The sequence below is a fragment of the Ixodes scapularis genome, unplaced genomic scaffold (assembly GCF_016920785.2).
Source record: "Ixodes scapularis isolate PalLabHiFi unplaced genomic scaffold, ASM1692078v2 PGA_scaffold10__122_contigs__length_95168666, whole genome shotgun sequence".
Classification (NCBI taxonomy): domain Eukaryota; kingdom Metazoa; phylum Arthropoda; class Arachnida; order Ixodida; family Ixodidae; genus Ixodes; species Ixodes scapularis.
In genome coordinates this window covers 37,345,466-37,360,365 of record NW_024609836.1, presented here as the reverse complement: position 1 = coordinate 37,360,365, position 14,900 = coordinate 37,345,466, and the positions used below count along the sequence as shown (strand labels likewise).

General features: G+C 46.1%; 1 protein-coding gene across 3 annotated transcripts in view; it reads right to left on the bottom strand.

Annotated features, from left to right (window-relative positions):
- Positions 1-12,627, bottom strand: part of LOC115314624 (oocyte zinc finger protein XlCOF6) — a 28,571-nt gene extending 15,944 nt beyond the window's left edge. The window contains exons 1-5 of one of the 3 annotated variants that reach the window (XM_029973751.4): positions 12,171-12,627; positions 9,492-9,677; positions 3,731-3,853; positions 3,280-3,402; positions 871-1,028 (exon numbers count right to left, since the gene is read on the bottom strand). In XM_029973751.4, the coding sequence (XP_029829611.2) occupies positions 1,021-1,028; positions 3,280-3,402; positions 3,731-3,853; positions 9,492-9,588 (351 nt within the window). In that variant the 5' untranslated portion in view covers positions 9,589-9,677; positions 12,171-12,627 and the 3' untranslated portion in view covers positions 871-1,020. Of the gene's footprint in view, positions 1-870; positions 1,029-3,279; positions 3,403-3,730; positions 3,854-9,491 lie in introns of those variants that run through there. The other 2 variants (XM_040210130.2, XM_040210131.2) reach the window with 2 other exon arrangements.
- Positions 12,628-14,900: the final 2,273 nt, after the last annotated feature.

Below are 14,900 nucleotides of genomic sequence, written 5' to 3'. Positions count from 1 at the left end.
TTTGTAAGTTGCATCTTTGTTTTTCAGACAAAGCTTGGCCGGCGGGGTCTTTACAGCTTACCTTCCTTGACTGCAATGATACTATCTCCGTGTGCCTCCAGTTGCAGTGGACATTCAAGCATACTGCCGCCATTGTCAGGTAGTACGCTTTCAGTCGAAGTAGGCGGTACATCCTCAGTTTCTGTTGGGAAAGACAGCGCACAAATGTTGCTACGAGTCTCCTCGGAAATACAGTGACTGTACACGGTGCGGCCGGTACTTGAGAACACACATTTAATGCGTCGTAAATGTCTAGACAAAAACTCCATTCGTCTATAGCTCTTGGAACCAATTCAACCGCATCTGTATTGTGATCTCTATAGTATTCATATCAAGATGGCCGCTTCCAACCACATGCGGAAAATGAAAAGGCATGCCGTGCTCGTCGCACTCGCCACTAACCCCTATGATTCAGAGGTTGCTACCTTTCTTAATTTGGCAAGATCATTTTCCTTTAAAGTCAAGAAAGAACTTGATCTGCTCGCTTCATCTGCTCGTTCACATATGTTATCAGTGATGAAAGCGGCATTTTACCTTTTCGCAGCAGGTTCTGTAGGATGCAAAATACAGTCAAACCTGTTTATATCGAACTCGCAAAAAAACTTTTACCAGTTCTATATAGCGGGTAATTCGATATAAAAGATTTAATCAATGTGACTCTCAAAAATCCACTTTCTGCTGACATATTACACAATGAAATAGTCTTGCACCTCCTGCTGCTTTTTCTTCATTGCATTCCCAATAACAATATTTTTCTACGTCATCAATTGACTCGAAAATGCTGAGGCCGCTGCTTTTTTTATTCGCGCATTAGCGCCAAACTATGCCGAGAGTACAGAGCACGTCCGAGCAGGAGCACTTTCTCCTGCAGAGGGCCGTTTTGCTTTGCAAGTTGGCTTTCCCCTAAGGCAGTGGCTGCGTTGGGGGAAAGTCAGCTAGCAGAACAAACTGGCTTTTTTTTTCTTCTTGCAGGTGGCCGCGTCAATTGCCTGGAAGAAAAAATATATCCTCTTTTGAGGACGGAGCGGGGAAAGGGAGCACGAAGCACCCTCTCCCCGCTCTCTCCACAAAAACAATTCTTCTTTTCCAAACAAATCAACGCCGTAATCATAGTTTTTGCTTTATATTATCACTGTAACGTTACTGTGCACAAAAATCGTTCGATATAAGAGATAATTCTATGTAAACGGGTTCGATATAGTCGGGTTTCGCTGTAATGGTTTGGATCAGCCACTGATGCTTCCGGAGCAGAAGCCAAAATCTATTAGCACATCACTTAAGAATGGATAAGCATCTTTAAATTATTTCATTTATGATAGTGATCAAGAGTTCCTCTTTGACACTTGAGCATATTACAATTTACCTTTCGTGATAAGAATCGATAAAATGCAAAAAATACACAGAGCCTTCTTTTTAGAAATGAGACTCTGGTCAGAGCAGGTTCCGTAAACAAGGGGTATTAAAAATGGTTGAGCAATAACTCATAGCACAGCACTTCAGTTGGGATAAAGACTCTCTCCCCTCCCCATTTATAATCGGGTGTTTATCTAGCCTGTAAATAGAATTTATGCAAAATGCCAGCAAACATAACCATATACACTTTTATCAATAAAAATGTGTCCCCAAAGTTTCATGAACTTACCAAACTCAAAACTCTAATATGATAAACTGAAAAGAAAAAAAAAAAACACCACCCACAAATATGATAAAAACCTACACCTGTGCTTTAAAAGCAACACTGCTCTACGACGGCATTGGTACCAGAGTGAAGTCAAAGTTTGCTGCTCTTTCGATCAACAGCTGCACGGGAACCACCATATTTCTTTGAAATAAAATACACCACATTTTTTCCTCTATTTCTGTGCAGATTTAAAAAATTAGACAGGAAACTACAATCAAGACCAAAAAAGACAGACCTAAAATAGTACCGGCTACTAAGTATAATTTCCGAGCCTACCACGCTAACCCAGGCGCTCGCCCGTGTCAGCCACTACTCCCGCACTCCGGTGCAAAATGGTGAAGATCGACGAGTCCGTGCATTGGTGAGGAGGCGGCACGGGGGCGTGCGGCAGACACGATAATCAAAGTTCTCATCGGGAGTACAATAACCTAGTTCCGTCTTATTGCAATAGCCACCATCACCCTATTTTTCCATGTTTTATTTATCGAAAATGTTAGCTCCTGACATCGTACGGCCGGTTGATCTGCCAGCGGATCAGCCAGCCAGTGTGGCTGACGAGCAGACTCAATACTTTGTTTTACCTTAAAGTGCATTCGATGCTACGAGCAAATGGGACCGACCAAACCGACATAATGGCATTCGTCCATCTTTTCACACGTGTTCTTTCGTCGACTAAACCAATCAAGCGCAGCGAACGTCCAGTGACTTGCGCTTTTAGTATCTGTGTTTGCGGCTGCATGTGTTCGAGCCTTCGACCGTAACCTGACCTAAGATCAAACCATGCGCCGAGAAACTGAGAGAGGGGAGGAAACGAGAGTGCGCGAGGACGTCAGAACGCCGAGCTCTGATTGGAAGGATTAGTGGGTAGATCTAAAGCTAGCTGCCTGTCTCCAGTGAACTCGTCGAACGCGTTCAAATGCGAGAGCCAAACACCGGGTGCCTGCGTTCACGTTCTAACGCGTTAGACGACTCCAGTGGAGACAAAGGCAGCCCACTAATCCTTCCAACCAGAGTTTGGCGTTCCGACATCCCTGCGCGCTGTCGTCTCCACATTTTTCACGTCTTCTCGGCACATACGGTGAGCAGGGACGCTGTGAAATACATATTTGTACCATTTTCTTCTCCTCCTACTTCTCTAAATGTTAGGTGACCAATAATACAATATTTTTATTCTTTGCCGTTTTATCATTTCATCTCGGCACAGGTGCGGTACAATTCTTAACAAAAATGGCGCTTTGGCGCAAGGCGTGGCAGACTTTTGTTTATGGTGCGATTTGGCGCAAATGGCGCAGCACTTCAGTTACTGCGCTATTCTAAAACTCCCTACTGACAAGGTGAGAACTGACCTTTGACGGACATTTCAGCGTCTCCTGCAGCTCGCACACAGGCATGCAGCCTAACTAAGGCAGAAGGCGTGGATGACGTGCTAGAGGCCAGGCGTTCTAAAGACACGCCTCACTGTCCTCGCTCCGCCTGCTAAAACCCCCTGTTGCTATGAAATGTCTGGTTCTGTCTTTGCAGTTGAGAAAGACTTGACCAGTGGGCTTTTAATAGCTTACCTTTCTTGACTAAAATGCCACTTTCCCTGTATCCCTCAGGTTGCGGTGGAAATCCGCACATATCGCCGCAGTCGTAAGAGAGCACGCCTTCGTCCGCCGAATTAGATGGTACATCCTCTGGCTCTGTTGCAGAAGACAGCGCACAAATGTTGCTGCGAGTCAGGTCAGGAGCAGAGCCATAGTTGCCAGTCAAAACAAAACATTGAGCTACAGCTCCATAACAATGGCATGCAGCTACAAAAAAGCAAAATACCCAAGTTGTGTAACAAGACAGCTAAGTGGATGTACCCTTCGCAGGTTATGCGTGGAAAGGAGTGACAGCAATCAGAAAACAATATGGACAACACAAAACAGCATTACAATACATCCTGCCTGCTTCATAATTAACAAACTACCATTGCTTGTTGTCGCAACCTGTGGAGCAAGCAATAATGGTGCAGGAGGAACTTGCCTTTCTTCACAACTATGAATGTGGTTTTGACTTCACAAATGTGCCCGTGGGAAATGAAGGGATCACCCACGTCTCCACAATGCCAGGCCGAGGAAGTCGAAATGGCAGACTCTTCATCTTGCTCTGTCAGAGGCAGGTTGGAAAATTAAAATCAAGGTGACTTAACGGGACGATGAAGGCAATTTCAAATTTTTTCAAAAGAATGGGCTTTCGGACATTTTGGGGGTCCCAGCATGCCACTCAATTTTTTCTAGAACTCCGTGACTCTCATTTCTGTGCCTGCAAAGAAACTGGCTAAACCAAAATAAACATTCAAATTTTTTTTTTTTCTGCCTCTGGAAATGGATGCGACATCAAAGAGTACTGCTGGTTTATGGTAGGATTTAATGGATGCTCAGCGCAGTTCCAAATAGTGCGCGGCGGTTTGTAAAGCTGTGGCCGTATAAGTTGTTATCAGACTCATCAACCTGGAAGAAGTGAACAACGCCGAGCTTGCAAATGAGTTTGAGCTCCCACTCAGTGACCTCACGCTGACGGAACGGGAGATGCTTTTCAGGACGCGGAACTCTGGTTTGGCGCTTTACGAGGGCGCCCCAGACTTGCCACCAATGAGGTCCCTATATACCGAAAGGTAGTGCAAACCATTGTCTGAAATGGGGAAGAGAAATTTCTCCTTTCCCATGCCCTTTCCCTGTCAAAAGATATCTTTTGCCCTCGCTTCAGTTCGATCGGGAGCGACACGTGACCGTCACCACCCCATGTCCCCACGCGATTCGGAGGTCTCCTATAAACCGACGCCACAATGATATAAACCTGGCTATAATCTTTATTTTTTACAGCGAAGCTGTTGTGCACTAGGATCTGGGAAAAAATGCGTCGGTGGATGTTGACAGAAAACTCCCCATTGGTCGTAGCAAGTATGAATAAAAAATAAAAATGAAAAGCGTGAGTCAGCCTTCTTCGGCATTATTAGGTACTGAGGTCCTGATCACTTATTACCATCTCTAGGCATCATCCTCGAGGTCGTCCTAGAAGTCATCCTTGTCGTCGTCCTTGACGTCATCCTCAAGAAGTTGTCCTCGGGGTCGTCCTAAATGTCGTCCAAGAGGTTGTCCTCTAGGCATTGTCTTAGACGTCGTCCTCGAGGTCGTCCTAGACGTCATCCTCGAGGCCCTCCTGGAAGTCGCCCTCGAGGTCGTCCTAGAAGTCATCCTAGTCGTTGTCCTAGACGTCATCCTCGAGGTCGTCCTCTAGGCATTGTCCTAGACGTCGTCACGAGGTAGTCCTAGACGTCTTCCTCGAGGCCGTCATAGAAGTTGCCCTCAAGGCCGTCCGAGAGGTCGCCCTAGGCGTCATCCTGGAGGTCGTCCCAGAAGTCGTCTTTAAGGTTGTCCCAGACGTCCTCCTCAAGGTCATCCTAGAAGTCATCCTTAAGGCCATCCTAGAAGTCGTCCTTGAGGCCCTCCTAGACGTCGCCCTCTAGGCATCGTCCTAGACGTCGTAAAAATAACAGCTTCGCTGGCCCTCCATCTTCATGAGAAGCGGAAGGGCTCTACCATTTTTTATTACGACCTTTAAAGCAACACAATGCCATCATGCTGCACTGTGGGTTGTACAAACAGGATTGTGAAAGAGAAGAAGCTTTTTGCTGTCCCAATGGGAAAAGAAATTCTTCAGCAATGAAAACAATGGATCCACCAAATCGGTCGGAAACGTTTCAACTGAGGGAAAACAAATGTTCATGGATAATTAAATGCATGAATCACGTAAATAGCAGAAGTCGCAAATTCATTCATGCTGATGTGCACAGTTGCAGGTAGTACTCAACATTTATAAAATGTGTACGAAGTAAACCAAACTGCTGGTTTGGCGAAACGATCGGTAATGCAAAAAATTACCGAAAACTCCTTGTTTTGCACGCGTTGTGGTGCCTTCTATTTGCCTTCATCGAGTAATGCCAAGTCTGCAAATGCGCTTTGTTCAAGATACTAGAAAGTTTGAGAAGATCGTACACTAAAGATTGCGATCCTTGCGGGCGTGTGCTCAATACATGCTCAAAGCGATGACACCATCTCCTGCTAGCAACACAGTTCTTGCCTACGATACTCTACACGCAGGGAGAGGTGCATTCTAACATATGCCTGCTCTCTGCTCTTGCAGCAAAAAACGGGTAAAAGCAATATATTTTTGCAGTGCATGCGGGTGCTCCAAAGTATTCAAGACTACATTGGCTTTTATTTTTTTTAAATCATCCGAGTTCAGTGAAATTGGAGAAAGATTGTCTTTATACGTGAGTGATTTGAACCTTGCACACATTATTTCATTTGCCGATCAAGACGTCTTCCTGTGCTTTACAATTCAAATAAAGGTGCACAAATGCTAGTTTCTTCACATTAAAAAAACAAAACTGTCTTCATATTTTAACAAAGAAAAATTCTCTAGTCCGCCATATGCAATAGCAAACAAGTACAGGGCGGCACGCAGGCGCACGCCTACGTGTGCCTCGTGGGCCTTGCACAAAAATGGCGGCAGGGGGCCTGGTGCGAAAGGACGGCAAGGAGGATTGCCCTGGATGGCAAGCAGGAAAACGTGGGGAGAGGAGGAATGACACTACCTTTCAGCACATAGAGACCTTAGCCTTTGAGTCCTCGGTCGTTACCTCGGAGCGACTCTCCACCCGACTCGCCGACGCAACGCCAAGAGCGTGCCATTTGTTTGGACCGATCGCCCGACGAGAAGCTCATTGTCGTCATGCTTCAACGTCAAGCAGCGCACTTTAGTTCACATTTCTGCCGCCATCTAGGGAAGGCCTGAGGCATCGTCCCCGGCGCAACTATTGCCGCAACCGTTTAGTTGATTGGAGCGGCACATCTTTGGTCTAGAACTTGGTGAACAGTGTCCGAGACGTGCCTGATGCCCATTTCAATCATCAAATAAAACTTCCAAACTTCCTTCGTGGTCCCTTCAAATTTTCATTTAAATCGCACAGATTTGACAGTAATGATCTAAATCATACACTTTTCCCCAAAACAATCTTGAAAACATTTTCTACCTATTGTTTGTCTATCCTTTTATGCTTTCCATTGCCATTTATTCCATATTTAAAGCAAAGAATTGCCGAAGCAAGAAGGATTTGTATCAGGCAGTCTTTCTTAAATACACGTCTAGTGATAAAAATTTACTACTTTCTACCTAAAGTATTTAAAGGGTCAATGAAGACGATTTTATTTAATTTTCTTAAATTATGTTTTTATGCTTCTTGGGAACATAGTATGCTGCCCAATTTTTTCCAGACATTTGTGACACGTATTTCTGAGCCTACAAAAGAAGTAAAGAAATTGAAACTGAACAATCTCCGTTCTCGTTTCTGGGCCTCCGAAAAGGGAGGTGACGTAGGGAGTGACGTCAAGTGTGAATAGTCGGTATCGGTATTATTTAGGAGATCGAGACTCTGGTTACCGCGGTGGGTTATAGCAGTACGGTGGCGCGGTCGTTTCGTTGAATCTGTCAGCATGAACGGCAATGCCGCTCTCGCGAGCGAGTTCAAGCTTTCGTTCAGTCACTGAACTTCAGTGACAAACACAAACGGAACAGGAGTATGTGTGTTGCGGCCTCCTCCATCACCCGACGCAGACCGCCCAGCCAGTAACGTGCGTCCCGCATGCCAAAGTGCCCATAGTTGCTCGTTGGCCGTTTCGCGTCCAGCGTAGCAAAGAAAAAAACAATTATGGTGCTTTATTTACGGTTTAGTAATCATTTCCCATCCGATTTATACTTTTCATGGTTATTCAAGCGGAAATTAGAACAGTATTTCTAAAAATCGCGGACCAAAACGTGACCGAGGGCACGTCTCTCGTTTCGACCAATCACTGACGCGTCTCTTGTGACGTCACGCTTCTTGCCCCCGCATCGATCACGTGAGCTCCGCTTCTCCTGGCTTCTCCCTTAAAGGGGCCCTGCAAGCACTTTTTTGCTAATTTTTATTTGCACCAAACCTGAGCGCACTGAACGTAGTAACTTAGTGTAACTTTTATTTCCTTGAAATTCGCTTTATTTTAAAAGTTATAGGCAAATCAAAATTACAAAAACAAGCAAAAAATAACCTCCCTCATGACGTCCTTGGTTGCTTGAGCGGCCGTAAACTAGAGGAGGGGTAGTGAGCTCATCGCGAGCGCTCACAGCTGCCGCATTCGGTGTCGACGGCGCGAGAGGGCACTACTAAAGCATGTTCTGGACAGGCTGTATGCAGCGGGCAGCCAGAGCGGCTCTCATTGCCTTTGCTGCGTGATTAAACACTAATTCGGCATGGCACTTCATTGGCCACAAACGACAGCAAACACGGGGTAAAGATCAGTTCAGAGTGGGAGCCACTTCGCGCTGCCATACCGCGAAACGGCCAAACCGCAAGACAAAGCATCTCGCCGACGGCCTTCGGAAGGCTCGGAGCCGGTCGGACCCTCCTCCCCATACGACCACAGCGCTGCCGGGTACATCCGGGACCTTTCCGTGTCGGCGCCTGATCCCACTACTTCTTTCTAGTATGCGCCGCCTTTTCCACCGCTTGGTGGCGGGTATGTCGACGGGTCATTTTTTGTTTCCGTACTTTATAAACTGCATTTGTTTCTTTTCTCATCTAAAATAGTGAACAAAAACTATTTTTATAAGTAATTGAAACGGTTCGCGACACTTATATTTTGTATTTCGACTAAAAAGAAGCTTTTAGCGGCTCTGACCAGTAGTAAGCCCAGGACCAAAAACGTCACATTTTGCGCGCTTTCGGTACCGCGGGTCGCCCTCGTCGGTGGAGGAAGTTTCCCCGTCGTCCGGTTAAAATATGACGCAGTGATATTTAGTTACTCTCTCCGTGCCCGCTGGCTTGCCCGAACTTCAAGAGACGTGGAAACTGCAAAAAAGGTAGATGCTTAAATATGATTGCAGGGCCCCTTTTAACTCTCGGGGCGTCGCCCCAGTCAATCCCGGTGCGATTATTACCGCGACTGTTTAATTGATTTGCGCAGCACACAAGTGCCAGTTTCAGCTGAAATTTGGGCAACGTGGCCTGAGACGTGCCTGGAACCCAGTTCAATCGCCAAAAAGATGTCCGAAATTGCCTTCATTGTCCCTTTAAGTCAATTTAAGTAAAATTTCTACCTAAATATAAAATACTATTTTCTACCTAAAGCAAGAAAGATTTGTATCAGGAAGTCATTTTTAAAAACACATCTACCGTAAAACACTGGAGGAGTGCCCACCCAACATTCACTGAAAACTGGGATAATCTAGACATGGGTGCTTGTCTGGTCAAATCCTGCACTTGACATATAATTTTCAGAATTCCCAAGTTTGGGAAATGATAAAAGTGGGTGCCTGAACAAACTGGGCCCTTCCACAATATTTTACAGTAGTGACAAGAATTTACTATTTTGTACCTAGAGTATCTGCATTACCTCTGATCAAAGTGGAAAATTAACTATTTTCTACTTTGGTCAGCGATAATGCATAAGAAATTTGCAGTGGTCCTCAATGCTCGACACTCAGAAAGGGGCAGGAGGTTGTAAGCTTATTTCACTTTGGCCAAGAGATTATAATTTCTTTGTCCTATTCACCCTATTCTGTGCTTTTTTAACACACAGCAACAATCTGTTTCCCCCACTTGCCATCCCCACATCGCCAATGAAGGTCCCTCAACCTATGCTTTTGCATTTGGACAGTTTTCCAAACGAAATACTCTGGTAGAGACGAAGATGTTAGGTTGGCTTACCTTCTTTAACTTTAAAAGCGCTGTTTGAGTGTCCCTCAAGGAAAAGACTAGAAGCGGGCATTCCGCCACCATCCTCCCAGTGTGCGCTTTCGTCCATTGGAGACGTGGGTACCTCCTCTGGCACTGTTCACCGGGGCAGCAAAGGAGTGATGCCCGACAGCTTGCAAGGACAGCGTGCCTCTTTGCCTGCTCAGAAAGAAAATATTATGCGACAGCCCTAAAAATATTGATACACAAAAAAGAAAGCCAAGCTAAGCGAAAGGCCTTAGAAACAAGGGAAATGAGCAAGCACTATTAGCGAACAGACTGCACGTCAGCCGATGGCTGCAGGATGACGCTTTCTTCACTATCGTGCGTTGTAGCACCAAACAATGACGGAGTTCTCGATGCCTGCAGCGGACCCAGATGTGCATCCGAAGCCTGCTTTGGACACGAAAATTTTTGCCAGCAATTTCCGCGTTGCTGACGAGTCACTGCCTAGATCCTAGCGCTGCAACACGAACTGCTAGGGTGAGTGATAAAGTCACGATCGAGATGAATGTGCAGCTTGAACAACTCGGAGCCATCCGAAGCTACAGCAGGCCATTAGAGGCGCAATATTTCTATGTGAACCGTCCCATGTCCACCAGGCATTTTTACAAGTTCCCAGGGGTCTCCAGGTGGTGCCACATGTATCGCAACTCCCGCATTCCGCCGTTCGCACTTCATTGAGGTCTGACAGTTCATGAACTACACAGCCAGAGGGGGCAATTTTGAAATCCCTGCAAATTAGGCATGCATTGCTGGGTTGTAAAGATGACTATGGTACGTGATTGTAATATCAAAGTAGTACTCCTTTTGTTTACTCAACCATTTTTATGCTGCAATCGTACTACTGCATTTTCTTTTACAGATGTCAGGGCCGCTCTCTCCTCCCTCTTTGTGCAGAGCGGGCAATGGGAACACACAACTTTTCTCTCTTCATGCCATAAAGGGAGAGAAGGGTTTTTTCATCTCTGCTACGACGACGGACAACAAACGCCCACACCGAAATCCATACAACATGTCACCAGTAAAGCTATTGCTTTAAAACAGTAATCAAATATCACCAGCCGCCCGTGCCGTGCGGAACATGCGCTAGACAGATTTTGATGTAGGGACCAGGTAAAATAATGAAAAATAAAGTGTCCCCTGCCCGATTTCGCGTGAGCCCGTGCGCTAGACAGGCTCTGTGAACCGCTTATGAGTTGCAGATGGATGGATTGATAGATAGATAGATGAGGCTGAACCCTTTTGAATCGGGCAGCGGCTTCCGCCACCTAGCCAGTATTTGTTTTTTTTCTTTTCTAACATTTATTTAACATAAAGTTATATATCTAGAGATTTATTCTTTGGAGCTACGATCCCTACAACGGAGGCATCTCTTTGTAAACGGGTGCACGCACCTTCCATTCTAAGCGTCACCCAAAAGAGTATAAAATATTCATCCTCCCCTCGACCTGTGCCACCAATCAGATAATAGAGAGCTTCAGTAGATCGTACGCTACGGGGAGCGGGCCCAGCAGGTGCATGTTCAATCCATGCTTTAAAGTAACGGCACGAGCTAATCTTTGGGCAGGTCAGGGTTAAAGTAGGTCGTGCTCAGGTGAGCCTATCTCCGGTGAGCTTATCTCCGTCTTCCTTCTGATCCCAATCTCTCTTCCCTCCCCCTCCCGTTTGAACCTCTTTCCCTCCTCCACGCCCGTAAACACTCTCTCCGGCAGGACACACGCACTCTTATTCCTCCCTGAGTCTGGGTGGAGGAAGTGCTTCGGAGACTGCGGGCTGGGGTGGCCCTTACACCGGCTGTGACCTACACATGGAGCTCTCAACCCGGTACACGACGGGCGACATGCCCCAAGTGTCCCCTAAACGCGATGGAAGCGGATGTGCGTCACCTGATATGGACTTGTCCTGGGTTACAGACTGAGAGCACTCACCTACTTATAGCTGCAGGTCTCCAACACAATGCACCCACCAGGTACCATCAAAGTCAAATTTGAGGGTTTTACGTGCCAAACCAACGACGGGCATCTGGCACGCCCCAGCGGAGGACTGAGGATTATTTTTGACTACCTGGGGATCTTTTGACGTGCAACCGAAAGCTCGGTTACACGGCACCTTTTCCGCAATAAGCCTCCGTCAGATTGTGGGCACCTCGGCCGGAATTCGAACCCGCCACATGGGGATCCGTAGGCCAATAGTGGCTGCACGACAACCACTGTCACAAAACATTGCTTCAATTCACTCATACCACAGGCCTTGTAGCATACATATAAGACATTTATGCCTAAAGGCAACCCCCTACGTAATAAAAAAAAGAAAAAAAAAGGGAGTTTTTTTTTGTTTTTTTTTTTTTTTTGCCGTAAACCACAGGCACCACATTTGGAGACGCAGCACTTTTTAACTACATTCCTACAGGCGCTATCTGTCGGCGAGGTGCACGGCTGTCGAAAGGTGCGCGTAACCCCACAGTCGGACCCGCTGCACTGGACAAAAGGGTTCGCAAAAAGAGACGCGGAGACGATATGCGCTATGGGTCGCAAAGGTAAGCGTGTGCGAGACGCGAGAGAGAGAAAACTACGGTTCCATGGGTCTCCTGAGTCATTAAAGAATATTACTATCATTATTAAACAGGAATGGGCAGTTCTTTGCTCTTACCTGCGGCTGTTGACCGCTGGAGCAGAGGATCGAATGGATCCCGCGCTACTCGACGAGCTCTTTTCTGCCCATGCAAGCAGGTTTATGCTAGAGAGGTTCAGGGAACTCGCGGGCTCAGAACACACAGATCGTAACCAGCTGAAGCCTCAAACAGCACCAATGAAAGCGTGCCGCAAATTCCAAAACAAACCAACTTTGCAACAGTAGATCGCGACATTAAAGTTCAACATGGCTCCCTACGGTGGATTGGATTGTCTCGCCTTGGGGAATTAAAGCAATGCGACACAACCTCCCCAGAAATCAAAAGAGGTAAGCTACACGCAAAACATTCTTTTATGCAGCACGCAAAGATGCGCCCTAAACACCGAAGTGTTTTTCGTTTTTGTTTTGTTAGAGACAATATTAAAATTATCAGGACGGCAAAGTTATCAAAACGGCAACCTCTATTACAAAGGCTCCGGTTTCGTTTTGACGCAATTCGTTACGACGCCAAGAAACGAACCTTTCCCAGAAAAAATCGTAAGGGTAGAGGCGAGCTGGTGATTATTAACCATGTTGAAATTAACCTGAGACTGGGGTAGAGAAGAAACATCAAAACGTAGAAGGCACAGAAAATATACAGGACGACGTCTCAAAAGATAGACGTCGTCCTGTCTATTTTCTGTCCCTTCTACGTTTTGATGTTTCTTCTCTGTCTCTACCCCAGTCTCAGGTTAATTTCAACATGGAAGCTTTCCCATTCATTTTCAGTCGAGTTGAGATAGCGTTTTTATTTGGGCCATGCATCACTGCTTACTCGACTGGTGCAGTTCAACAAGGCTTTGGCCGGCCCGCGAAACATCAGTCGTTCCCGCCAAACAAAAACAAAAAATAAATAAATAAAAGCGGCCTGTTTGACTACGAGTAGTGTCACTAAATAAGCTAGATAAGCGTAGCTTCGTTTACGGACTCTAACTACGAGTGGTGATATTGATGAGAGGACCTTGCTTTCCGTACATGTGGGAGGGGAGGCACTAATTTGATCGAATGACGTTTTAGCGAATGTGACACTTTAGCGAATAGTCGGACGCCGCGAAGCAGCGTTTTCGGGTGGGCCGAATGGGTTCATTTTGTAATGAGCCGCCGCAGACTGTCGCATTTGTGGCTGTGTTTTCTTTCATGAGAGGACTAAAGGACTAAAGCCCTAGCCGCACGCCATAAGGTACTGGCGTTGGTCGGCAGAAGAGATGAGCAAGGTGGTGGGTACATTTTTGCCTTTAATTTATTCGATATATAGCGTTCCGACTCGGCTGTCTTTGTTAAACAATTCGAAGTGCTTTAATTACTTAGTCCAATTTAAAGTCGAGACATTGCATATTTATCCGAGTGGTGCGAGCAGAAAATTCCATTATATGAAGAACGCCTTCAGGCATGCACCAGAGAAAATTGCTAAAACCACGGATAGGCGCACTTCGTGGCGAGAAAACATATACTAGCACTTTACTTTCTGCTTTGGTGCGCACATTCTCTTTAAATACACTTCGTTCAGAGGCAACTATTTGTTTTACAAATGCGACGGCAGTTTGGTTAGCCGCATGCCAACGTCTTTGTGAGCAGGAGGCTAGCAGACGACACGCGCAAGGGATTGATCCTATCGGAACCGCAGTGCCACCGCTTCGCCGGCTGTGGTGAACGCTCCGCTGACACGGCGCACCTGCACTCTTTTCCAACTGACCCTAACCTAAAAACATAGAAACAGTGTATGCACATATTTTCCAGATTCTACATCTGCGGCTAGGGGTGCAATTAACTCAAATAGTGCCAGCTTGCCAACCAACCACCCCCTTTCCAGCTTCTTTTTTTAACCGTTACCCAGGCTAACCAGGCTTTTATTCGAATGGTGGTACTCCACCACCGGAGTGAAATGTGTTTCACGGGCAGCAGTGATAGTCAGCCACGAAGAACGGCGTTTACACTGCGTCTACAAAAATCTAAAGACATACAACTTCTTTTTTTAACAAATTTATTGTTTTCGTCACTGTCGCTGCATACAAAAATCAGTGATGAGCGAGCACTTCTTGTGCAGCCCACCAGAGGAACCAATCAACATAGCAACGCCGAAAATAAAAATTGCAACGAGAATCACACCACATGAATCGGGCTTTACAAAGCGTATTTGGAGACAATCCGCTGGTATCTACGCCAAGCCCACATCCTCCTCTTGAGAGAGCATCCAAACAACAAACTATATTTGCTATCCTTTGGGGTATTCAGATAAAACATTGACCCTTCATAATTAAAAAAAAAAAAAAAAACTGTGGCACTTTGTGACTATTGAAATCCACACTCCGATTGAAATAGCCAGAGTCGAGCAATAAAAAAAAACGAAATGGCCTACCTGTCGCCCACCGGGAACGAAAACAAAACTATACCCAAGGTTGACAATGCCAATTACCTCGTCCCATAAGTTCCATGCTCGCAATACAACTGTACCAATCCAGCAAGATGCTAACATACACACGATGGAGCAGGCGTGTCTAACGATGAACGTTGTGGCAGAGCTGGTGGCGCTTGCTTAAGACCGTGCAACACTCATTCATCCTCAGTAGAAACAAGAACCTTATGCTTGAGCGCAGAAAGAGCGCCATGTTAAAACAGATGTTAATGGCTGTACCCTTCATAACATGCGACGTGGGTTATGAACGTACTGACGAGCACTCGATATCGTCGCGACGTTACCAAGGCTCTTGC